General features: G+C 40.1%; 2 protein-coding genes and 1 long non-coding RNA gene across 4 annotated transcripts; all 3 read right to left on the reverse strand.

Moving 5' to 3' along the window:
• Window positions 8,573–9,272, reverse strand: LOC110262874. Its single transcript, XR_002347887.1, has 3 exons — window positions 9,183–9,272; window positions 9,009–9,089; window positions 8,573–8,583 (listed from the first exon to the last, which is right to left on the reverse strand). It is a non-coding gene; the product is annotated as an uncharacterized LOC110262874 (long non-coding RNA).
• Window positions 11,070–11,953, reverse strand: LOC107641885. Of its 2 annotated transcripts, XM_021103505.1 has the most exons (3): window positions 11,628–11,953; window positions 11,516–11,562; window positions 11,070–11,166 (listed from the first exon to the last, which is right to left on the reverse strand). In XM_021103505.1, exons 1-2 carry the CDS (start codon window positions 11,897–11,899, stop codon window positions 11,526–11,528), a joined length of 309 nt encoding a protein of 102 aa, XP_020959164.1. In that variant the 5' UTR covers window positions 11,900–11,953; the 3' UTR covers window positions 11,070–11,166; window positions 11,516–11,525. The 2 variants fall into 2 exon arrangements, with proteins under 2 accessions (XP_020959164.1, XP_020959163.1); XM_021103504.1 differs by lacking the exon at window positions 11,516–11,562 and having other exon boundaries at window positions 11,628–11,952.
• LOC107640662 lies at window positions 15,311–16,226 on the reverse strand. Its single transcript, XM_016344169.1, has 2 exons — window positions 15,636–16,226; window positions 15,311–15,319 (listed from the first exon to the last, which is right to left on the reverse strand). Exons 1-2 carry the CDS (start codon window positions 16,224–16,226, stop codon window positions 15,311–15,313), a joined length of 600 nt encoding a protein of 199 aa, XP_016199655.1.

A 22,561-nucleotide genomic window follows, 5' to 3' on the forward strand; every position in this document is an offset into this window, starting at 1 on the left:
AAATGGGAATGGGGGATTTGCTCATAAAAGTAAATGGTAAAAATTAAAGAGAATGGGTAAGATCAAAGATGGGGAGTTCATTGGGCTTAGGAGATGTTGCAATTCTCCGGATCAAGTTCATTTTCATCTCTTCCTCGATCAATGCACTCATTGATCTCCTTGGCAATCTTAATTGATTGAATTACAATTTCTCGCAATTCAATCTCTCAAATCTTGATCAATAGCCAATTCCTTGGTCAATTGCTCATGAGAAGAGATGAAGTGTGGTCACTGATTATACCACATGAATTTCCCAAACCAGGTATTGAGAGGATTATAGTCACATATCCATCCAAACCCAATTTGGTCCAGCATGAGAAAACACTTCTAGCTTGATCTCTTCATTCCTCTTTCAAGGTTCAGAAGAGATCCAAGTCTGAATAGCTCCTTTTCCAAGATAGCTACCCAATTGGATGAAGATCGAAAGCTTTCAAGTAAAATCAAGAGAAAAGAGAGAAGAAGAATAATGAAAACTAGTATTGATCCATCAACTTACAACAGAGCTCCCTAACCCAATGAAAAGGGTTTAGTTGTTCATAGTTCTAGAAAATGAAAACAAAGATGAAGAATACATCATAAAACTAGAAAATGCAGAGAAGGTAAAATACAGAGAGTAGTTCTCTTTTCCAACTTCCAGAACTCCCTAAACAATTCAAAGCTACTCCTATATATACTACTTTTCTCAGCTTCTAGTTGGCTCTTCAAGTCTTGGGCCTTTGGATCTTGAGTTTGAAGCAGTTCTCTTCTTCATTTGGGCTTGGCTTTACTTGCAGAGAGAAAGTGTGAAGTGGGCAGAGACTTTAGCTCAGGACGTTAGGGGTGTTAACGTTTAGTGAAAATATGAGTTCGAGAACGTTAGTGACACTCAACATTATCACTAATGTTCCAAGGTGCCCCTATGTCTCATGTTAGAGTCCACGTTAACTAGGTTAACGTGGCTTCTAACGTGGCCATGCTTAGCCATCCCAACGTTAGTGACAATGTTGGGTGTCACTAACATTGGCTCATCATTCACTCATCAACGTTAGCTTCCACGTTAACTAAGTTAACGTGGGAGTTAACGTGGATCTTAGTGGCTTGTGTGGCTCCTTCCAACGTTAGTGACAATGTTGAGTGTCCCTAACGTTGGCCATCACCCTCTTTTTCACACGTTAGCTTCCACGTTAACCAAGTTAACGTGGGAGTTAACGTGGTATGTTTCTTCTTAGGCCACCATTAGTGACAATGTTGAATGTCACTAACGTTGGCGTTTCTTCCCCCTTTTAACGTTAGAGGCCACGTTAACTACGTTAACATGGACTCTAACGTGGCCACTTATGAGCATTTGCCAACGTTAGTGACAATGTTAAGTGTCACTAACGTTGGCTCAACTTCCCCTCTCCACGTTAGAGTTCACGTTAACTTAGTTAACGTGACTCTTAACGTGGTCAATGATGGCTTTGCCCATACATACACACCACAGGCATCTGGTTCATTTAATTTCCTTCTTGAGACCTTGGTGTCCAGCACCTCTTTGGGTTACTAAGTGCTCTGTAGTGAGGGTTACTCTTGATAATGGACTTTCAGCTGATAATCCCAAGTTAGTTAACCCAAGTTACCAAGTGATAAGGCACCCCTAAGAGCTTATTCATCCAAGTAGATCCCTCACACAGGAACACCACAGACACATATCTTAAGATCAAAACCATTGGTGCCTAGCCTTATTGCTTACTCATTTTGTTTTGTTTTTCCACTTTCATTATTCTTTTCTCTTTCTCTTATTAGGATCTTGTCATATACTTAGTCTCATGAGTATATTCAAAGCAAAGTATTCAGGCCAGATAGTTGTCATCCCACCTTATGGTTGAACCAACTTAGCTAACTTATGATCATACCACAAACTCATGAATGTACTCCATAGTATGAACTCCACTCTGGTCTTTTGAAAATACTCATTCTCTTTTCATTTGATTAAAAGGGACAATCATATAAGTAAGTAAAGTAAGGATGCAGTGACATAAAGACTAGCACACAGAGACCTTCTTCAATATCAAAAACTTAAAAGACAGAATTGAAAAGGGTTTAAACATAACATGGAAGCAAGTTCTATTTCATACAAGATCTTCCTTATTTAAAGCATAGAAAACAATGGACTAAAAAGAACTCCACCACTTTTTATTCATGTGGATGCCCCTGCTCCCCTCCTTGCTTGTCCTCATTGTGTCTCTCTTGAGTGCTCGTACTTCCACTCCCCTTGCCTTTTCCAAGCAACTTCTTCCAGAAGCCAGTATCTTCCATCTTCTTCTTTAGTGCTTCTTTCTGCTGTTTCACCTTCCCTTCTTCTTGCTCTACCAATTCTTTTTGGACCTCATCATATGTGGGAATAGCATAGTGGAGATGATGCAAATGATTAGACATGTAATTCAACTTGGCTTGAGTGTTTACATAGAACTCCTCCCTATGTAGTTGCCTTCCTTCATTGAGTACACTGAACTCATTGAAAGTTTTCATTTGGGCTATTTTCCGCTTGTTGAGCTCTTGCAAGTGCTTCTCTTGAAGCTCTTGCCTCTCATTTACTTGGTTGATGGCTTGAGTGAGCTGGGAGTAGTGTTCCTGCTGCTACTCCATTTGTTGTTTTTGCCATGCTTCCTGTTGGCTCAGCCAGTTGGATTGAAGGTTCAGTATTTGCTCTTGTCCTTCCATATGTCTCATCCCCAAATCCCTCAATGGCTCTTAGGCTTTTGTGAATATTTTGGAAGATATTTAGGGGGAACCTCCCCATCTCGATACTAAGAGATTTTTGGGGGACCCCTCCCTAGTCCGAACTGCGTTGGGTATTGACCGACTTATTTTTGCTTTGTTTTACTTTGCTTTCTTTCCATCTAGTTTGTAACTTGCTTCTTTGGTTAATTTTTTTTTTCAGATATAGCCAAGAATAATGATTCCATTAAAGCCTTTAAAAAGGTGAGGAAGGATACAACTACCTAGAACATCTCGGCCAAGGCGGCTGGGGAAGGATCCTCTCATGTTCTGCCAAAACAACCAGTACCGTGCTCTCCTCGACCGAGGAGGATGATTCCTATCCCTCGGGTTCTTGTGATTGATCCTCCCCAGACTTCTGCTGCTACCTCTTCTCCTACTGCTGCTCCTCCTCCAAAAAGACAGAGGACAGCTGAGCCCTTCAACCTAGATGCCCGCGACTTCGATGCTGTCGGGTTTGTTGATCAGCAAATTGGTCCCTATGGTGTCATTGCTACTGATGATGTTTTTCTTCTTCGTCATTTGGAGTTTATTACTCGGAGCAGTATCAAGGTGGCACATATGGGGGCGGCTCTATACCAAACTGCCCCAGGATCTTCCTATTCATGCAACAAGGGCTTTTATGGAGGAAGCCAAGTCAGAGTTCGACCGGATCAAGGGTTTGAAGGAAGAGCTCGAGGTGAAAGTGGCCAAATTGGAAAAAGAGTTGGAGGGTGAGAAAGCTCGGGCTATTGCCTTGGCGGCTTCTGCAAAGTTGTCTGAGGATATGGCATTGAAGCATAAGGAGAGCTATGTCACAACTTATAGAGAGATGATGGGTCTTAGCGAGAGTTTGGAGTCTATTCAGGCTGACTATGCTGAGCTTCAGGGTCATCTTCTGGGCAGTGTAAACGCTGCTTACGAAAATTGGAAGGATCAAGTTCGAGTCCTTCCGCCTGAGCTTGACCTTACTCTTTTTAGCTTGGACAACATTGTGAAAGATGGTAAGATTGTCCCTGATGACCCTGATGATGATGATGATGTCGACCCTCTTCCTGCAGCTTCTGCCAAAGTCTCTGTTGCCCCGCCTTCCTCAACTCCGGCGGCTGAAGTCGGTCAACCTGAGTCTGATCCTGACGTCCAGATCCTGAACTAGGATGATGGGACGGTAGATGCGATACCCCTTCAGACTCGTCCTCCTTCACCCCAGGATGCTGCTATTGGAAAGTTTTTAGGTCCTTTATAATTATTTCTGATATTTTGTATATAGCTCGGCCTGTGGGCTTTGAACTATTTTTATTTTGTAGTTTGTGGTTCTGACTTTTGGATACTTTTAGTTGCTTTTTTAGCAACTTTATTTTGTGAAAACAAGGGTAGGTTTTCAAGCCTCTTGGGGTCGACTTCAGGTGGCCTCTTGGGTCTTGTTTATTATAGCAGTTTTGTTTCTGCTTGTTGATTGCTTGCTTAATAGGTATCTTTAGGGTGTTGGAACCTTGTTTTCCGACCTCTTTTGATTGCCTTCGTACTTTCATACTTGTAGCTTGATTCTATTGAGGTCAAGGCTTTCTGGGTCCAACTTTAAGTCCCTTATAGCGCATGCCTTCTGTCGGCCGACTTCTTCATCTCGGTTTGTTCGAAGTTATTTCTAGTAATCCATTTTGTTTCGGCCTTGTCAAGTCTCTTTATATGGATTACTTTATTTATAACTTTCTGTAGCTTTGTCGAGCCGACTTGGCCCCTTCTAAGTTATTTTTTGGTAATCCGTATTATTTGGACCTTGATCAGGTCTCTTTTTGTGGATTACTTATTTATAACTTTTGGTATCTTGGTTCGGCCGACTTCATCATGCTGGTCTCTTCTAAGTTATTTCTAGTAATCCATATTATTTGGACCTTTGTTAGGTCTCTTCTATGGATTACTTTTTATAACTTGTGTGATTTTGTTGGGACGTCTTTCATGTGTCGGTCCCTTCTAAGTTATTTTTAGTAATCCATATTATTTGGACCTTTGTTAGGTCTCTTCTATGGATTACTTTTTATACCTCGTGATTTTGTTGGGACGACTTCATCATGTCGGTCCCTTCTAAGTTATTTTTAGTAATACTCTTTTTCAGGGCTGGCCAGGCCTCTTTCTTAGGGATGTACTTTTTATAACTTTTGTCATAGTCGACTGGTCCGACTTCTTTATGTCGGTCCGTCTTTAAGTTATTTTTAGCAATCCATTTTTATTAAGACCTCGTCAGGTCCTTTCTTATGGATCACTTTTGATAACTTCTTGCATTTAATCTGTTTTGTCGCTTTTCATCTTTGCCGATTTCGTAGAAATTGAGTTTGATCCTTACTTGGTCGACCTTTGATGAATTCGGTTTTCATCTTCGTTGGTCTTTATCGTGATCGGGCAGCGAATTTGGTTTTCACTTTTGCCGATTTGTAGATTTATAATCGAGCGATGAAATTTTGCGTTTCAGATTAATGCGTCTTGATAAAGGATTTGTAGAAAATCTAAAAAAACTTTATTCAAAATAGAAAATATGCACATATATACATGTGGGAGTTTTACACCTCTAAGTTAGGTATTTCATGGATCTTGGCTTGGTACCTCGTTAAAAAACCTTTTCTAAGGAAAAAGAGTGCACCTCATCCTAAGATCTTTATTACCTCCTAACTGTAGTACCTCCTTAAGTTGCAGGCGTGCCATGACCTTGGGAGCTCTCACCCTTCAAGTTCGGATAGCTTGTAGTAGCCTCTTCCGAGTACTTCTATAACTTGGTAGGGTCCCTTCAAGTTTGCTACCAGCTTTCCTTCTCCAGGTTGAGTTGTTCCGATGTTATTTCGGATTAGGACGAGGTCATTCTCGGCAAAACCCTGTGGCACTACCTTTTGATTGTATCTTGAAGCCATTCGACGTTTTAATGCATCTTCCCTGATCCGAGCTCTTTCTCGGATTTCTAGAAGTGGGTCGAGTTCTTCCCTTTGAAGTTGGGAGTTGGCCTCTTCATTGTAGAGGATCATTCTGGGAGATCCTTCTTTGATCTCTACTGGGATCATTGCCTCCATTCTGTAAGCCAATCGGAAGGGTGATTCCCCCGTGGTAAAGTGTGGAGTTGTCCGATATGCCCATAGGACTTGTGGGAGCTCTTCAGCCCAAGCTCCCTTTGCGTCCTGTAGTCTCCATTTTAACCCAGCTAGTATTAATTTGTTGGCAGCTTCTGCTTGTCCATTGGTTTGTGAGTGTTCTACGGATGTGAATTGGTGCTTTATTTTCAAGTCAGCCACCAACTTCTTGAAACCTGTGTCCGTGAATTGAGTGCCATTGTCTGTGGTGATAGAGTAAGGAACCCTAAACCTTGTAACAATGTTTCTATACAAGAATTTTCGAATTTTTCGAGCAGTGGCATTAGCTATGGGCTCTGCCTCAATCCATTTTGTGAAGTAATCCACCCCTATAATGAGGAATTTGACTTGTCCCTGATCCTTGGAGAAATAGTTTGAGGAGGTCGAGTCCCCACTTTATGAACGGCCAAGATGATATTACACTGATAAGCTCCTCTGGTGGGGTAATGTGGAAGTTAGCATGCTTTTGATGTAAAGCTTTGACTTTGTATTTGGGTTTTTTCTCTGTTGTTGCCTTCAAAGGGTACCCCTGGACTTTTGTGTGAGTCCTGGGGTTTCCCTTTTACTGCTATATCTGACACCTGTTGTTTTGCTGTTATTGTCTGAGTTGTTTCCTTATTTGTCCGAGTTGTTTGGTAGTAACCCCATAGTTGACCTATGCATTCTCGTAAAAACATTCCTGAGATGTCTACTAAGATCCCGGATGGCATGTCTGATTGTCTGGATTCCATAATTTTAATGTGTGTTCCTGAGTACTGTGTGCGACTTTAGGAGGTTCCATAGAATTTGTAGGGATAGGGATGAGAAGAATCATGAGTTGGTGTTGCCGGATCCTGAGGAGAGGGTTTGTTTTCCTTCATTGACTCCGGGGAATGACCATTTTTCTATGCTTATGACTACTTTTTCAGTCAGTTGAATATCACCATCCTTTACACTGACTTCGAGATCGACTTGTTGTGGTCTTGTAATGTAGCCTGGATGAGGCTTCCGTTATTGCCCCCTAGTTTTATGCTGGCTAGTTTTGAAAGTGTATCAGCTCGGGCATTCTGTTCCTGAGGTGTGTGTCGGACCTCATATCCCCCAAATTGTCCGAGCTGTTGGTGCTGGTTAGTTTTGAAAGTGCATCAGCTTAGGCATTCTGTTCCCGAGGTATGTGTCGGACTTCATATTTCCCGAATTGTCCGAGCTGTTGGAGCTGGCTGGTTTTGAAAGTGCATCAGCTCGGGCATTCTGCTCTCGAGGTATGTGTCAGACCTCATATCCCCTGAGTTATCTGAGTTGTTCTCTGGTTTTGTCCAGGGTCCCCCAAATTACCCGAGCTGTTCTCTGGTTTTCTCCAGGGTCTCCCGAATTGTGTTTTTTTCCTGGTGGGATCCTTAGGTTGGTTGCTCCCTTCTATTTGTGAGGTGACTACTTGCACTACAAGAAAAACACCCATTCAGGTAGACTTGAAAAGTGTAGCCAAAAGTGAAAAAAATGATGCCTTAGGCTACGGCTACGCTTTTTAGGCTACGACTACACTTTTTGGGGTGATTCCTATTCGGCCGTTGCCTATTCTCAAAGGCTACGCTTTTCTATACCAAGGGCTACGCTTTTGGCGTTTGGAAATAGGCTACGCTTTTTAAGTGATGCTGTCCAGGACCAAAGGCTACACTTTTCAGCTTCTATTTTTGCCAGAATAGGCTACCCTTTTCAACGCTACTGCATCACCTGTAAAGCGTAGCCACATTGTATACTATGGCTACCATTTATAAGTGTAGCCTTAAGTCCCTCTTTTTTTTTTAATATATATATATATATATATATATTCTAATAATTTTTTGTACATAATATTTAGTAATATGATTACATGTATCATTTTATATTTTTAATTAAATGAGTTAAATATTATAAAATAAAAATAAATGCATAATAATAAATAATTTCTTTAAATAATAAAAATGATCTTTCAACAAAAAATATATTTATAATGAACCAAATGTATTGGAATGAACATAATTTTAAATATTTATACATCTCACACTAAATTAAACATACCCACTAAATTAAACATATTCTAAATCAATTATCCATCTCAAAATCTGGCCTAAAGAGCATTTTTCTAGGAGGGACTATTAAAAATCAAACTGGATGAGCAAGCATTACTGTCATAATCAAGATTCTCCTCTTCTATTGTTCTCACTGGGTGAATAGTGCTTGAAATTGTAGATATGCTTGGGCTGAATTTGAGTCTGAAGGAGATAGCATTTTGACAACAACTTCAGTATCACCTATATAGCCATGATACACTGTTCCAGATGCTTCTTTTCCCACAACCCTTTTAAAATTTTTGGTAATTTTTGGACTTCAACATAGCTAAATTGCTGTTTATTTGACTCTAACTCCATCTTTATTCTTGAATATGCTCTCAGATTCCCCATTTTAGAGGCTACTCTATGTGGAAACAATGCATTGAGTAAAATATAAAGCTAACTGTCTTAGAAATTAAACCAAATATAGAAGATTATCATGTACCTCTATGTCTTTTGAATATGAAGAAAGTAGTGATTGCTGTTGCTAGAATAACAAAACCTCCACCTAGTGATGCCACCAATGGAACCACAACTTTATTACTATTGCTGCATGAACCTGAATAACAAAGACCTTGATTTCCTCCAAAATTTGCATTTACAATAATAATAAAAGCACTACTTAGTAATCAACAAAAGTTGCACTACAATAAGACTAGACATTTTTGTTTCACAAACTGGTAATTAAAAGTTGACAACAACTTAATAACTAATTTGTTGAAAGATCTAAAAGAGTGAGATGCTGAAGGTTTGAAACTTGAAAGTGATGATAGGATATAACCGCTTAAATAACTTGACGACAAAATCAAAGTTAGATACGTGTAAGGTGTAACACCTTGTTTTGGATGTTACACTACTAGAACCTACGGTACAATTTTTCTCTTACTCCTTTAAAGATTGAATTGAAATAGCATTGCTTGTCTTTACTGTTTCCTTGAATGTCAAACGTACTAATAATAAAACTTTCTTTTTAAATGAAACCTGCACACTAAGTGTTTAATAAACATGTTAGTAACAGAAAATATTACTATTTGGAACTGAAATTTGAGGTATAAACTATAAAACATACATGGTTTTGAGCATGCCATTATTTGAATTCTCTCTGAGTTGCATTGGAACTGCTCCTGTTAGCTGATTCCCTTCCAGGTTCCTTCATTGGAGGAAAAATGTTGTGTTGTCACTTATTTTTTATTTTATAAATTCATTCAGAAATAAGTTTTCAATATGAAAATATCTGACTTACAGAACTTTCAAGGAATGAAGTTGAGATAAGAAATAAGGCACTGATCCTGTCAAACTATTGTTTGATAAATCCCTGAAATTGGAACAAATTATTTTTACTCAACTCTTGAAATTTATACCTCAGCATTTATAATTGTACATCTGATGGATTCAGTGACTTACAAATATCCTATTGACTTCGAATTGGATATGGCTGATGCTATATTTCCAGTTAAACCACTGGAAGATAAGTTCCTACAACCATCATGATTATAAATAAGTTTCATCAATTTCATCAAAGAGAAAACTATGTAGTTTTATCTACTATAAAATTAACCAAAACTTATAAGTATATGATCCTTGGAGAAGAAGAACTAGCATAGCTGCAATTAACACCATCCCACATGTAACTTAGTGGAATGCATGGATCTCCTTGCCAATTTCTTTTCATCCCATAAATTGACTTCACATTCATGATAGCAGAAGCTGTTCTCATAAATATGAGAACTAATAATAAGTCAATAAGAAATGAGGTCAGTAAACAGCTTTTCCTACAAAGTAAAAAGCTTCTTACACCATGGTCTTAACTAAGGTATCAGTAAAAAGCTTTTCCTACAAAAATTTAAATTCAAAATAAGCATGATTACAAGAAAGGCTTCAAGCTGATATCCATTTACATAGAATCAGCTTCATAATCCATAATGCATTACAATTTCTAAGAGTTGCATCAAAACCAAAGTTCATATTCTTTCTGCAACAGCACCGCAAATAGAAGTCTTTTACGAAAAATAAAATGCCGATATTGCTTTTACATACGTCACCCTTGATATGAAAACTATTAATCACAATCCGAGCAGTTTCGATCAATGGCTTTGCAAGCATCAAAATACTCATTTCATTTATGTCCCAATCCAAACTCGATTTTAGGACTCACTGTGAAATACCAAGAAAATGCTCATTTCATTTGTGTCTGAATCAAAACCTAATCATGTGAAATATTCTTAATAAAATATCTAAAACTACTATTTTTCAGGTTATAATATTGAAATGTGAAGGAAGTAAAACTTGATCACCGATAGTTGACCATCGCATCCCTTGAAGACACATACTAGGAGGGTATGAACCCAATGGAATAAAGAATCTAATCAGCTTTCACATAAAATAAATCAAGAATTATTATCCAAACCATCAACAATACAACACTCAAGAACTAGAATAACATGTTCAAAGTTTATAGTAGATAGTATTTAATCTAACCTAGTAGCAGCCCCAATTCCAAAAGGAATAGAATAGTGTTAAGATTGTATCGAGACTGCACAAGAAAAATCTGACTTAAATTTCTAACAAGAAAAGTTATGCTATGTTATAAAACTTACCAAACTGAAAGAACTGATGTTTCAAGTTCTGGATCTGCTAAAATGGTAGAATCAAAATTCAGTAAATAATCTCAACCAGAGGAAACAAAACATAGTTCATAAGGTATTAGTTATACTACAGGAATCTCAAATCTAGCATTTAATTATATATAAAATGCAGTCAATTACAACATGAAGCAAACAATAAGTTTTGTTACCAATTTAGAATTATGAACCTGACTCAACTCTAAAAGCAATTTCATAGGAGAATGCTATTTGGCCATATTCCTAGATGATATCGATATGGAACTTGTCAATTACAAAAGCAATCATCAAGAAAGGAAACATAAAACCATATAAATTCACTCAATTGTTTAGAGCTTCACACATTTATCTGATGTTATCAATCCAAATATCATCATCACCTAAACAACTGAATGAGCACTTTCAGGTTCCAACATCAATTAAGATGAAAAAAATTCTCATAAGCTGCACACAAAAAAAAAAAAGATACTCACCCTGTACTAACTCTGGACTCAACTAACTTGGAGAGCTGTGTCAATGCCTCCCTTGAAAGCTTAACTTTCTGAATGTCACTGTCCTGCCTGTACCCTTCATCTCCAACAACAAATCCATGTCCTGATTTTATATCTATACACCAAAACCAACATAAAAATAAAAACAATAATCAATCAGATAAATAACAGATTAAATCCTGTTTGCCTACAAAAAACACAACTTAATTCCATGTAAAACACCCAAAGCAAAGAAAACATAACCAAAAAAAGCATCAGAGAGGAATATGGCTTGAAGCTGGAAATTGAAAGCAACCACTATGTTCAAGGAATGCGTATGAACCAAGATATCAATCAGAATATTTCAATGTGAAACCTGTTCTTTTCACTAATTTTTCCTTAAGATACTAAACTAATTGAAAACCTAAAATTAGAACCCAAAACCCCCCAAAAATTCACAGAACCAATTGAAAATTGATACATACCTTCTCTATCTCAATTAGCCACTATCAAAACTATACACACCTTCGAACTGAAAAGTGAGAGTGAGTTACAGAATGAGCGAGAAAGAGAGGTTACAGAACAGAGAATGCTTACCTGGTGACAGAGGATACAACCATGGTGATGAGCGGCGATGGTGAAGAAGAGATGAGCGGTGACGCAACGGCTTGGAGACGATGCTGCAGCTCAGCGGCGAGCTCCAGTCGATGGCAGCGCAGCGACAGAGCACAACAGTGGCGAGACATCCCTTCGAGATCCTCAGCGGCGGTACAGCAGCCTGGCGGTGGCAGAACGGCGACGACAACAAGCCCTAGCAGCGGCGGTGGAGCTTCAGCGGTGACAGAGCACCCCTTTCTTCTCTCCTCCATTGCGTTTTCTCTCTTCCTCAAGCTCTCTCTCTCTCTCTCTCTCTCTCTCACTGGCATTTGACGACAATGACGGCAGAGCCCTAGCCAGTTAGCCGCCATCGTTCTCTCCTTCCTTCCCTCTCCTCTCTTCTTCTTCCCATTCTCCCCCTTAGCTTTCTGATTTCTTCCCTCTTTTTTGTGTCTGTTGAGTGAGGATGAAGGTGTGTGTTGTGTGAGTAAGGAGGGACTGAGGGTGATCGAGGGTAAACAAAATTTCTCTAAGTGTTTATTTGATATTTTAATATTAGGAGACACTTATGAAGCGCACCCAAAACTTAACAAATGGGTTACTTTTTAAAAGCACTCTCTTTGGTTTAAAAAGTGTACCCATAGCTTTTTAGATTTGGCTACGCTTTATAAGTGATATTTAAAATGTCTAAGGAGACGCTTTTGAAGTGATGCCTCAATAGTGTTTCCTTTTCTCTTATAAAAGGGCACCATACGAAAAAGCGTAGCCTATTCTAGGAATAGGCTACGCTTTTCAAATGTAGCTTAAAAAAAGTGTGGCTGAATGGGTGTTTTTCTTGTAGTGTTGTGAATCACTAGACACGGCAAGTTCCTACCTCTTTAGCCAGCCTTAAACCAGCCAGTAGTGCCTCGTATTCAGCTTGGTTCTTTAGCTTGATTTGGCTTCCCTGATCGCTTTCTATAATTACACCTGCACCACTCCCGGTTTTGTTTGAAGAGTTGTCCACGTAGCGATTCCATTTTGTGGGAGTTCCCAGGGTGTTAGTGTATTCTGCCATGAAGTCGGCTAGATACTGTGATTTGATGGTTGTCCGAGCTTCATATCGAAGATCGAATTTGGATAACTCGACTACCCACTGTAGGATTCTTCCAGCTAAGTCTGTTTTCTGTAAGATGCTTTTTATGGGCTAGTTGGTCCGAACTCTGATAGTGTGAACTTGAACGTATGGGCAGAGTCATCGAGAAGTGAGTATGAGGGCGTAGGCAAACTTTTCTATCTTTTGATAGTTTAGTTTAGCCCTTTGTAGAGCCTTGATGATGAAGTAGACGAGTTGTTGCCCACTTTCGTCTTCTCTGACTAGTGCTGAGGCTATTGCCCGACTTTCCACGGCGAGGTATAATATGAGTTCTTCACTTTCCCGTGGTCTGGTAAGAATGGGTGGTTGCCCTAAGAATTTTTGAAATCTCAGAAGGCTTGTTCGCACTCCGTTGTCCTTTTCAAACCTCTCTTCCTTCCTTAATATACCTCTTTGAGGTGTCTTTTGCAAGATGATTTATAGATTCCTCCTCCCGCAAATCCTCCATGTATCATGTGGACATGTCGCTCCGGGGTACGAGGTGGTCATTCAGGTCGTCCGACCTCTTTGTCCCTTCTTCTTTTTCTTGGCTCATCTAATTTGTTGGCTAAGTACCGATCTAGTCTTCCCTCTCTTACCAATTTTTCTATGATATTCTTTAAATCGAATTACTTGTTGGTGGGATGTCCATAGATTCGATGGTATTCGCAATATTCTGTCCGATTTCCTCCTCCTTTCTTGCTTTTGAGTGGGCGAGGTGGAGGTATTTTTTCAGTGTAGCATACTTCTCGATAAATATCTACAAGAGACACCCGAAGGGGGTGTAATTGTGATATTTCTTGATCTTTTCACTATGTTGATCTTCTTTTTTCTTGGATTCTTTATCCTTATCTCGAGAGGAGTAAGTAGATCCGGGTTTTGAGGTCTCTCCTATTCGAGATTTTCCTCCATGTTAATGTATTTCTCTGTTTGTTTTTGCACTTCATTTAGAGATGTGGGATGTTTTTTTGATATGGAGTGACTGAAAGGTCCCTCTTGTAGGCCATTGATGAAACCCATAATAGCCGCTTTTGTTGGAAGATTTTGTATGTCCAAACATGCCTTGTTGAATCTTTCCATGTAATTATGAAGACTTTTCCGATCTCCTTGCTTGATCCCTAGTAGACTTGGGGCGTGTTTAGCTTTGTCCTTCTGGATGGAGAATCTGGCTAGAAAATTTTTCGCTAAGTCATCAAAGCTTGAGATGGACCAGGGGGGTAGATTGTTGAACCATTTAATTGCTGTTTTCATCAAGGTAGTCGGGAATGCTTTGCACCGAGTTGCATCTGAGGCGTCAGTGAGATACATTCTACTTCTGAAATTGCTGAGATGATGGCTAGGATCTGATGTGCCATCGTATAGAGTCATGTCGGGAGGTTTGAAGTCTTTTGGGACTTTAGCTTTTATGATCTCTTTAGTGAACAGGTCTTGATCTTTATAGGGGCTATCTTCATGACTGGATCGAGCGGTCTTGGTTTTGAGATCGGCTTTCGAGCTTTAAGAGCTTGTCCTCTATCTTTCGACATCGTCTTATTTCTCTCCGAAGGTCTCTTTCTGCTTCCCGTCAATGTTCAGCTTCTTGTTCCAGCTGTTTAAGGCGATTCTGTTGCTTATGGATAGCTTCCAAAATTTCTGTGTATGTGGGTTGCTTATCTCCCCCGTTTTGAGGTGTTTCTTTGGAGGTGGCGTCCGTGTCTTTATTTGGTATTCTATCCACCAAACCAGAGTTGTGGTCGTTGTCTAGTCGTCCGTCATGGTGATGGGATGACTTCCAGGTTCCCCGGCAACAGCGCCAATGTTCCGAGGGTTACCTGAAACTGTAGGTCGATCTCGGACGAGATCTTCTGTGCAGGTCGGCGATGACATGTCCGACTTGTGGGCGGTGGCCAGAGTTATTGTGTCTGACTTGTTGAACTGGCGATGCTGCTGCGGAGGGTGGTGGTACCTACAAGGGACTCTGATGCTTAAGTTAGCAAGGGTATTAAGCAGTTTTTAGTAGAATCAGAGTATGAGTTATACCTAGGTGCTCCAGTGTATTTATAGTAGTGTTGGCTGACCTTTCCAGATAAGATAAGTTAGTTATCTTATCTTATCTTCTGAGTGAAGTCATCTTATCTTCAATGGGAACCACCGTTATCTTTCTAGGCTTTAGTTGCCTTTAGATTGGGCTATGTTCCTTTATTTAGGCCTGCTTGGACTCCTTGTAGCGTTTTGGCAGAGCTCCTTGAGAAGAGCTCGGGTAATCCTGACCTAAAGAGGTCGGTCGACTTGTCGTTTAAACATCCCGGGTCGGACAGTTCGACCCAGGGTATGAACAGACGCGTACGCGCCAGGTGCACGCACGCGTGAGTAGCGTTGTGCCTAAGACTCAGCGTTGGCTCAGAATTGGCACAACTCTCTGGAAAATGACCCAGCGTTGTGCCTAATGCGCGCATGCGCCCCCCCTTTTTTTTGGAGACATGAAGAATGCATATTTATCATGAATTCAGTGAGCAAACAAGCCAAAGGGGTCAAAAACACCCAAAACTCCATGCAATACCTAAAGATGGGGTGTTATTCTACCACACAATCAATAAGCCTATTGAAAAATCAATGCAAATCTTCATGTACAATTTATCTAAGGTAGTCATAATCAAATCTAACCAAACAATACTATAACTAAGCAATAAAAAAACAATGAAGAATTTAAGAACTATATACAAATGGGGCAAAAAGGTATATCTCACCATGGTGGGGTGTCTCCCACCTAGCACTTTTGTTTAATGTCCTTAAGTTGGACCTTCACTAGCTCATTGCTCTTTGGAAAGAGGTGCATCTTCTAAGAGGAATACCTCAATCTCCTTGTTGCTTTTTATTTGCTCACCATGATACAACTTGAGACGGTGCCCATTGACCTTGAAGATATCCGGACTTGAGGGATGGCGCAAATGGTAAACCCCATAGGGTTCCTCTTTCTCTACTTGATATGGTCCCTCCCATCTTGATCTTAGTTTTCCGGGCAACAATCTCAATCTTGAATTATAAACGAGGACTAGATCGCCGGCTTTAAATTCTTTGCCTCTTATATTCTTATCATGCACGGCTTTCATCCTTTCCTTGTAAAGTCTAAAGTTCTCATAAGCTTCAAGCCTCAAACATTCCAACTCCGCTAGTTGTAGCTTTCTCTCAACTTCGGCCCCACCCAAACTTGGATTACACTCTTTGACGGCCCAATATGCTTTGTGCTCTATCTCTACCGGTAAGTGGCAAGCTTTGCCATACACCAACCGAAAGGGATTCATGCCAATTGGCATTTTGTATGTCGTTCGGTAGGCCCATAATGCATCGGTGAGCTTAGCACTCCAATATTTTCTATTGGGCTTCACAATTCTTTCCAATATGCTTTTAATCTCCCGATTGAAAACCTCGGCTTGGCCATTTGTCTGTGGGTGGTAGGCCGTAGCCACTTTATGCATGATGCCATATTTCTTCATTATCCCTTCCATTCTCTTATTGAAAAAATAGGAGCCTTGGTCGCTCACGATTGCTCGTGGCGACCTAAATCTACAAATGATGTTATTTCTCACAAAGGAAAGGACCACATTAGCATCGTCTGTCCGGGTGGGAATCGCTTCGACCCATTTGGACACATAATCTACGGCAAGTAGTATGTAGAGAAAACCATTAGAATTTGGAAATGGCCCCATGAAGTCGATACCCCACACATCAAAAATCTCACAAAATAGCATGGTTTATTGGGGGATTTCATCCTTCTTGGAGATATTACCAAATCTAAGACATTGAGAACAAGATTTACAGAAAAGAGAAGAGTCCTTGAAAAGAGTTGGCCACCAAAATTCACAATCTAGGATTTTCATTGCCGTTCTTTGAGGTCCATAATGACCTCCTCCTTCGGAGGAGTGGCAAGCTTCCATGATTGAGTGGAATTCAGTTTTTGGAATGCACCTCTGAATTACTTGATCCGCTCCACATCTCCAAAGGTATGGGTCATCCCACACATAATATTTGGATTCGGTTTTTAGCTTATCCCTTTGATGTTTGGAGAGATTAGGAGGGAAGGAGTGAGACATCAAGTAATTGGCAATTGATGCATACCAAGGAGTGGCTTCCGAGATTGCTTGCAATCCCTCAAAGGGAAAAGAATCATCAATAGGAGTGGTATCGCCTTTGGTGTGTTCAAGGCGACTTAAGTGATCCGCCACTAGGTTTTGTGAACCACTCCTATCTTTAATTTCCATGTCAAATTCTTGCAACAATAAAACCCATCTAATCAATCTCGGTTTGGATTCCTTCTTAGCCAACAAATATATTAACGCCGCATGATCCGAGTACACTACCACCTTTGAACCAAGTAGATATGCTCGGAATTTATCCAAGGCGAAAACTATTGCCAATAGTTTTTTTTTGGTGGTAGTGTAGTTGGATTGGGATCCATCTAGTATTTTTGATACATAGGCTATGACATATGGATTCTTACCCTCGTGTTGTGATAACGCAGCTCCCACGGTAAAATTTGAAGCATCACACATTATTTCGAATGGCCGACTCCAATCCGGCCCTCGCAATATGGGAGCTTGGGTTAATGCTACCTTGAGCTTGTCGAAAGCCTCCATGCACTCCTTGCTTAGATCAAACTCAATGTCCTTTTGCAGCAATCTTGATAGAGGCAATGCTACCTTACTAAAGTCCTTTATAAATCTTCGATAAAATCCTGCATGTCAAAGGAAAGAACGGACTTACCTCTCGGAAGAGGGGTAAGGCAAGCTAGATATAACATTGATCTTTGCTGGATCTATAGAAATACCATCTTTGGAAACAATATGTCCTAAAATAATGCCTTGCCTAACCATGAAATGGCACTTCTCAAAATTCAAGACAAGGTTGGATTTAGTGCATCTTTCTAAAACTTTTTCAAGATTATCCAAGAAATGATCAAAAGAATCACCATATACCGTGAAGTCATCCATGAATATCTCCATGCATTACTCTAGAAAGTCCGCAAATATGATCATCTTGCACTTTTGGAAAGTTGCCGGTGCATTGCTAACAAACCACTATTTATTGGTTTATATTGTGTTTAATTGTGTGGTTTTATCATGATCCTTACCCACTTATTCATTAAAATAGCATGCATTTATATTTCCTTCCTGAAATTATTACATGATTAAAAACTGCTTCCTAGAGATTTTTAATTATGCATTTTAATTCTCCTTTATTCCATTCGATGCCGTGATCTGTGTGTTAAGCGTTTCAGGCTTCATAGGGCATGAATGAGTTGGAGATTGGAAAGGAAGCTAGCAAAAAAATGGAAGGAACACAAGAAATTGAGGAGATAACCAGCGAGAAGTGACGCGGCCGCATGGCTCATGCAACCGCGTGAAAGAGGAGAAATCGCAGTGACGCGGCCGCATGGCTCACGCGACCGCGCAGACTGGAAAAGCACGAGCGACGCGAAGGCGTGGACGACGCGAACGTGTGGCGAGGAAAAGCGTGAATGACGCGTCTGCATGGATGACGCGATCGTGTGGCATGCGCGATCTGCATAATTTGCAGAATCACTGGGGGCGATTTTGGACCCTATTTTGACCCAATTTTCGGCCCAGAACAGCAGACTAGAGCCAGAGAACATACAAAAACCGGGAACAACATTCATTCTACACAGTTTTAGTTTTTAGGTCTAGTTTTTACTCCTCCTCTAGGTTTTCTCTCTACACATTCATAGTTCTTAGGATTTTAGTTTCTCTTACTTTTTTTGGCATTAGAACACTGAGAAGAGTTATTACCTCATCAAGACTTCGTCATTCTAGTTCGTTTTCTTTACTTGGGTTACTCTTCCATGTTCTTTGCTTTGTTAATTTTACCATTGGAATATTCTTAGGATTATTTAATACAAGGATCACTTTTATTTTTAATTGACTATTTTAATTTTTATTTACAATGTCTTTCTTTAATTCCTTTCATATGCTATGAATTTTACCTTTACAATGAGTGAGTAGTTCCCTAACTTGATGGGAAATTGATTGAAAGGAACCCTTGAGTTGGAAGGCTTGAAAGAAAAATTGTAATTAGGTTTATGGTTGGATTGCCTCCTAATCACTAACACCAATCCCTTTTAATTAAGTGGATTGCAACTTGTGAACGGGCGTAGCATTCCAACTTGTTTGACTTTCCTTCACCTAGTGAAGGATAACTAAACAGGATAACCTTTAATTGTCAATTAATCCTGAGAGCATTCCAACAATAATAGGGATTCCGACTAATCAATTCCCAGTCAAGGCTTTTATTTACATTATTCAAATTCATCAATTTAATTTCCTGTTTGCCCAATTCAAATCTTTTTGAAAACCTCTGATAATAGAATAGCACACTTTTCTGCAACTCGTTGGGAGACGACCTGGGATTCATACTCCCAGTATTTTAATTTTAATTTTCTGTGACACCTTTCTAAATTGATAGACAAATTTCTGGCGAATTAAGAACTATACTTGCAACTTATATATTTTACCAATTTTTAATTCGCTAATTTCTGCCCGCATCGATTTTTGGCGCCGTTGCCGGGGAGTTGCAATAGATTGCTAAAGTTATTAATTAGAATGTATTTATTTTCATTTTATTTTATTTTGCTACTATGAGCTGCCTGTTTCTTTCGTCAAATGACGCGTTCACTTCTTGATCCGTGCTTGCTAATATTCGATCCTGAAATTGAAATGACTATTTCACGAATAAGGAGAGCTCGGCGTCGGTTAGTCCACTCTGAGGGCGGATTTGAAAGTGAACTTGAGGAAGAAACCAGCTCCCGTTCTACTGATTCGGTTGATTCACGTGCAGAAGACATGGCAGAACCTAGGAGAGTTACCATCCAGGAGGAAGGAGCTCCTAATTTTACAATGCAACCGTTTCAAGCGCATCACCCAGCGGTGGCTACATATTTCGAAATAAAGACCGCACTGCTTAATTTGATGCCCAAGTTTCATGGCTTACCTGCTCAAGAGCCTATCAAGCACCTGAGAGATTTCTAGGCAGCCTGTTCTACTGTCAGGCGAGATGGTACAGATGAAACTTCAATTCTGCTGAAAGCTTTCCCGTTTTCTCTTGAGGGAAAAGCAAGAGAGTGGTACTACACTCAACCCCTAGCAAATGTATCCAACTGGGATACGCTTAGAAAAGAGTTTTTGGAGAAATTCTTTCCATCTGAAGTTACAGATAAACTGAGGAAAGACATTTCCTCGATTGTTCAAGATGACAACCAGACTCTCTTTGAATACTGGGAGCACTTTAATAACCTTCTGGAAGCATGCCCCCACCACATGATTGACAAGATAGTGTTACTCAGCTATATCACACAGGGTATAAGGCCCCAAGATAAGACCATATTGGAAAGTGCTAGCAATGGGTCTATGAAGAAGTACAAGACCACTGATGAGGCATGGCAATTGATCAGCGACTTAGCTGAATCTACTAGGAACCACAGACAGAAGCAAGGCCGTTCAAAAGCCGTTGCAGAAGTATCCTCTAGCAGAGAGACTGCTGCTCTAACTCAGAGTATCTGTGAAATGACCAACTTGCTGAAGCAGATGCAATTGAATCAACAACAAGTTCAGCAAGCTCAACCTCCGTCACCACAGCAAAACCAACAGTTAGTCCCACAGAGAGTTTGTGGAATTTGTGCTGATTATAGCCATTATAATGATGAATGCCCGCAACTCCAACAGGAAGACAACATGGTGGCATCCACTCATAACTATTATGATCGCCCCAACCAAGGGTACAATCAAGGTGGAAATAATAACCATGGATGGCAGGACAATTCTAACCAGAATTGGAGGGACAACAATAAAAGAGGAGGCAGAGATAATCAGGGAAATCAGAGGTGGAATAATAACAACAACAGGCAGTAAAACCAACCTTACAGAGCACCTCACCTGAGGCAGTCCCAAGGACCACAGAATACCCAACAACAGACCTCTCAATTTACTCACCCTTCTTCGTCTCCTAATGAAGAGTTACTAAAATTTTTTGAGCGAAGTCAATAGACCATGGAAAATAACATTAATGCCGGTCTGAATGGTGTGACCGCTACTTTGCAAGCTCTTGTCTCACAGATTTGATCAATGCAAAATTCCAATAACCAACCTTCAAGTTCCACTGGAATTCCCTCTCAACCATTACCCAATCCGAAAGGGGGCATTAATGCCATCACCCTAAGGTCCGGAACCACACTGCAGGAGAGGAATCAGGAGGAACCAAGCTTACCAGAACACACCTCAGCTGAAGAGGTAGTAGAAATAGAAGATGTTGAAGAGGAAGAGGACATACAGGACATAACTGAAAAAGAAGAAGCCCAACTACAGGAGGAAGCACCAAGAGGCACAGACACTGCAGAAAACACCACTCCCATTCCATTTCCACAACTTGCAAGGAAGCCCAGGAAGCAGCTGGAACCCGATCCCAAAATGGTAGAAATATTCAAAAAGGTTGAGGTAACTGTTCCTCTTTTTGATGTTATTCAACAAGTACCTAAATATGCAAAGTTTCTAAAAGATTTATGTATACATAAAGACAAAATTAATGAATTAGAAACTATTCCTTTAGGTAGTTCCATATCTGCTTTAATGGGGGGATTACCTGAGAAGTGTAGTGACCCAGGTCCTTGTATAGTTTGTTGTACTATTGGTGGAGTAGTAATTTATGATTGCATGTGTGATTTAGGAGCCTGTGTTAGTATAATGCCTTTGTCTATATATGATATTTTGCGGCTCCCTCCCTTAAAAAGATCGGCAGCTTGTTTTGTGTTAGCAGATAAAAAGCATTATTACAGTGGCTGGAGTTGCTGAAGATGTTTTAGTGAACATTAAAGGGCTTACATTTCCCACTGATTTTTATATCTTGGAGATGCCCCATAATGACTCAGATAAGCCATCATCAATCCTACTTGGAAGACCATTCCTGAAGACACCAAAATTCAAATTGGATGCTTTTTCAGGAACATACTCTTTTAAAATAGATGGCCGAATAGTAATCTTCAATCTAAATGGAGTCATAAACAACCCTCCAGAAGATTATTCTATCTTCCAGTGTGATGTCATAGATGAAACTGTAGCTGAAGTTCACAAGGAAGAGTTAGAAGAGAAGCACATTGGACAAGGTCCAAGTGTGGGGACCCTCTTGACTGACAATGAGGGCACCTCAGCATTTTCACAAGCTCCAGACAATCCAGAGCCTACCCATGATCAGAAGTTGGAACTGAAACCTCTTCCTCCACATCTCAAATATGCTTATCTTGAAGATGAGCAGAAGTTCCCCGTTATCATTGCACGGGAACTCACTTCCCAACAAGAAGAGCAGTTACTTGATGTACTGAGGAGGCATAAGAAAGCAATTGGGTGGAGTTTGGCAGACATAGTAGGCATCAACCCTCAAGTATGTGAGCACAGAATATTTTTAGAAGAGGGAGCAAGACCTGTCCGTCAACCCCAAAGAAGACTGAATCCCACTATCTTGGAAGTTGTCAAAAAGGAAGTGACCAGACTATTGGAAGCAGGTATCATGTATCCCATTTCAGACAGTGAATGGGTTAGCCCAGTACAAGTGATGCCCAAGAAGTCTGGAGTCACTACAGTGAAAAATGAGCATGGAGAGCTCATAGCAACTAGAGTTTAGAATGCTTGGAGAGTCTGCATTGATTACAGGCGTCTCAACCAAGCTAACCGTAAGGATCACTACCCACTTCTATTCATTGATCAAATGCTGGATCGCCTGTCAGGTAAATCACATTATTGCTTTTTAGACGGTTACACAGGTTATTTCCAGATTCATATAG

This window comes from Arachis ipaensis, chromosome B05 (assembly GCF_000816755.2).
Source record: "Arachis ipaensis cultivar K30076 chromosome B05, Araip1.1, whole genome shotgun sequence".
Lineage (NCBI taxonomy): Eukaryota > Viridiplantae > Streptophyta > Magnoliopsida > Fabales > Fabaceae > Arachis > Arachis ipaensis.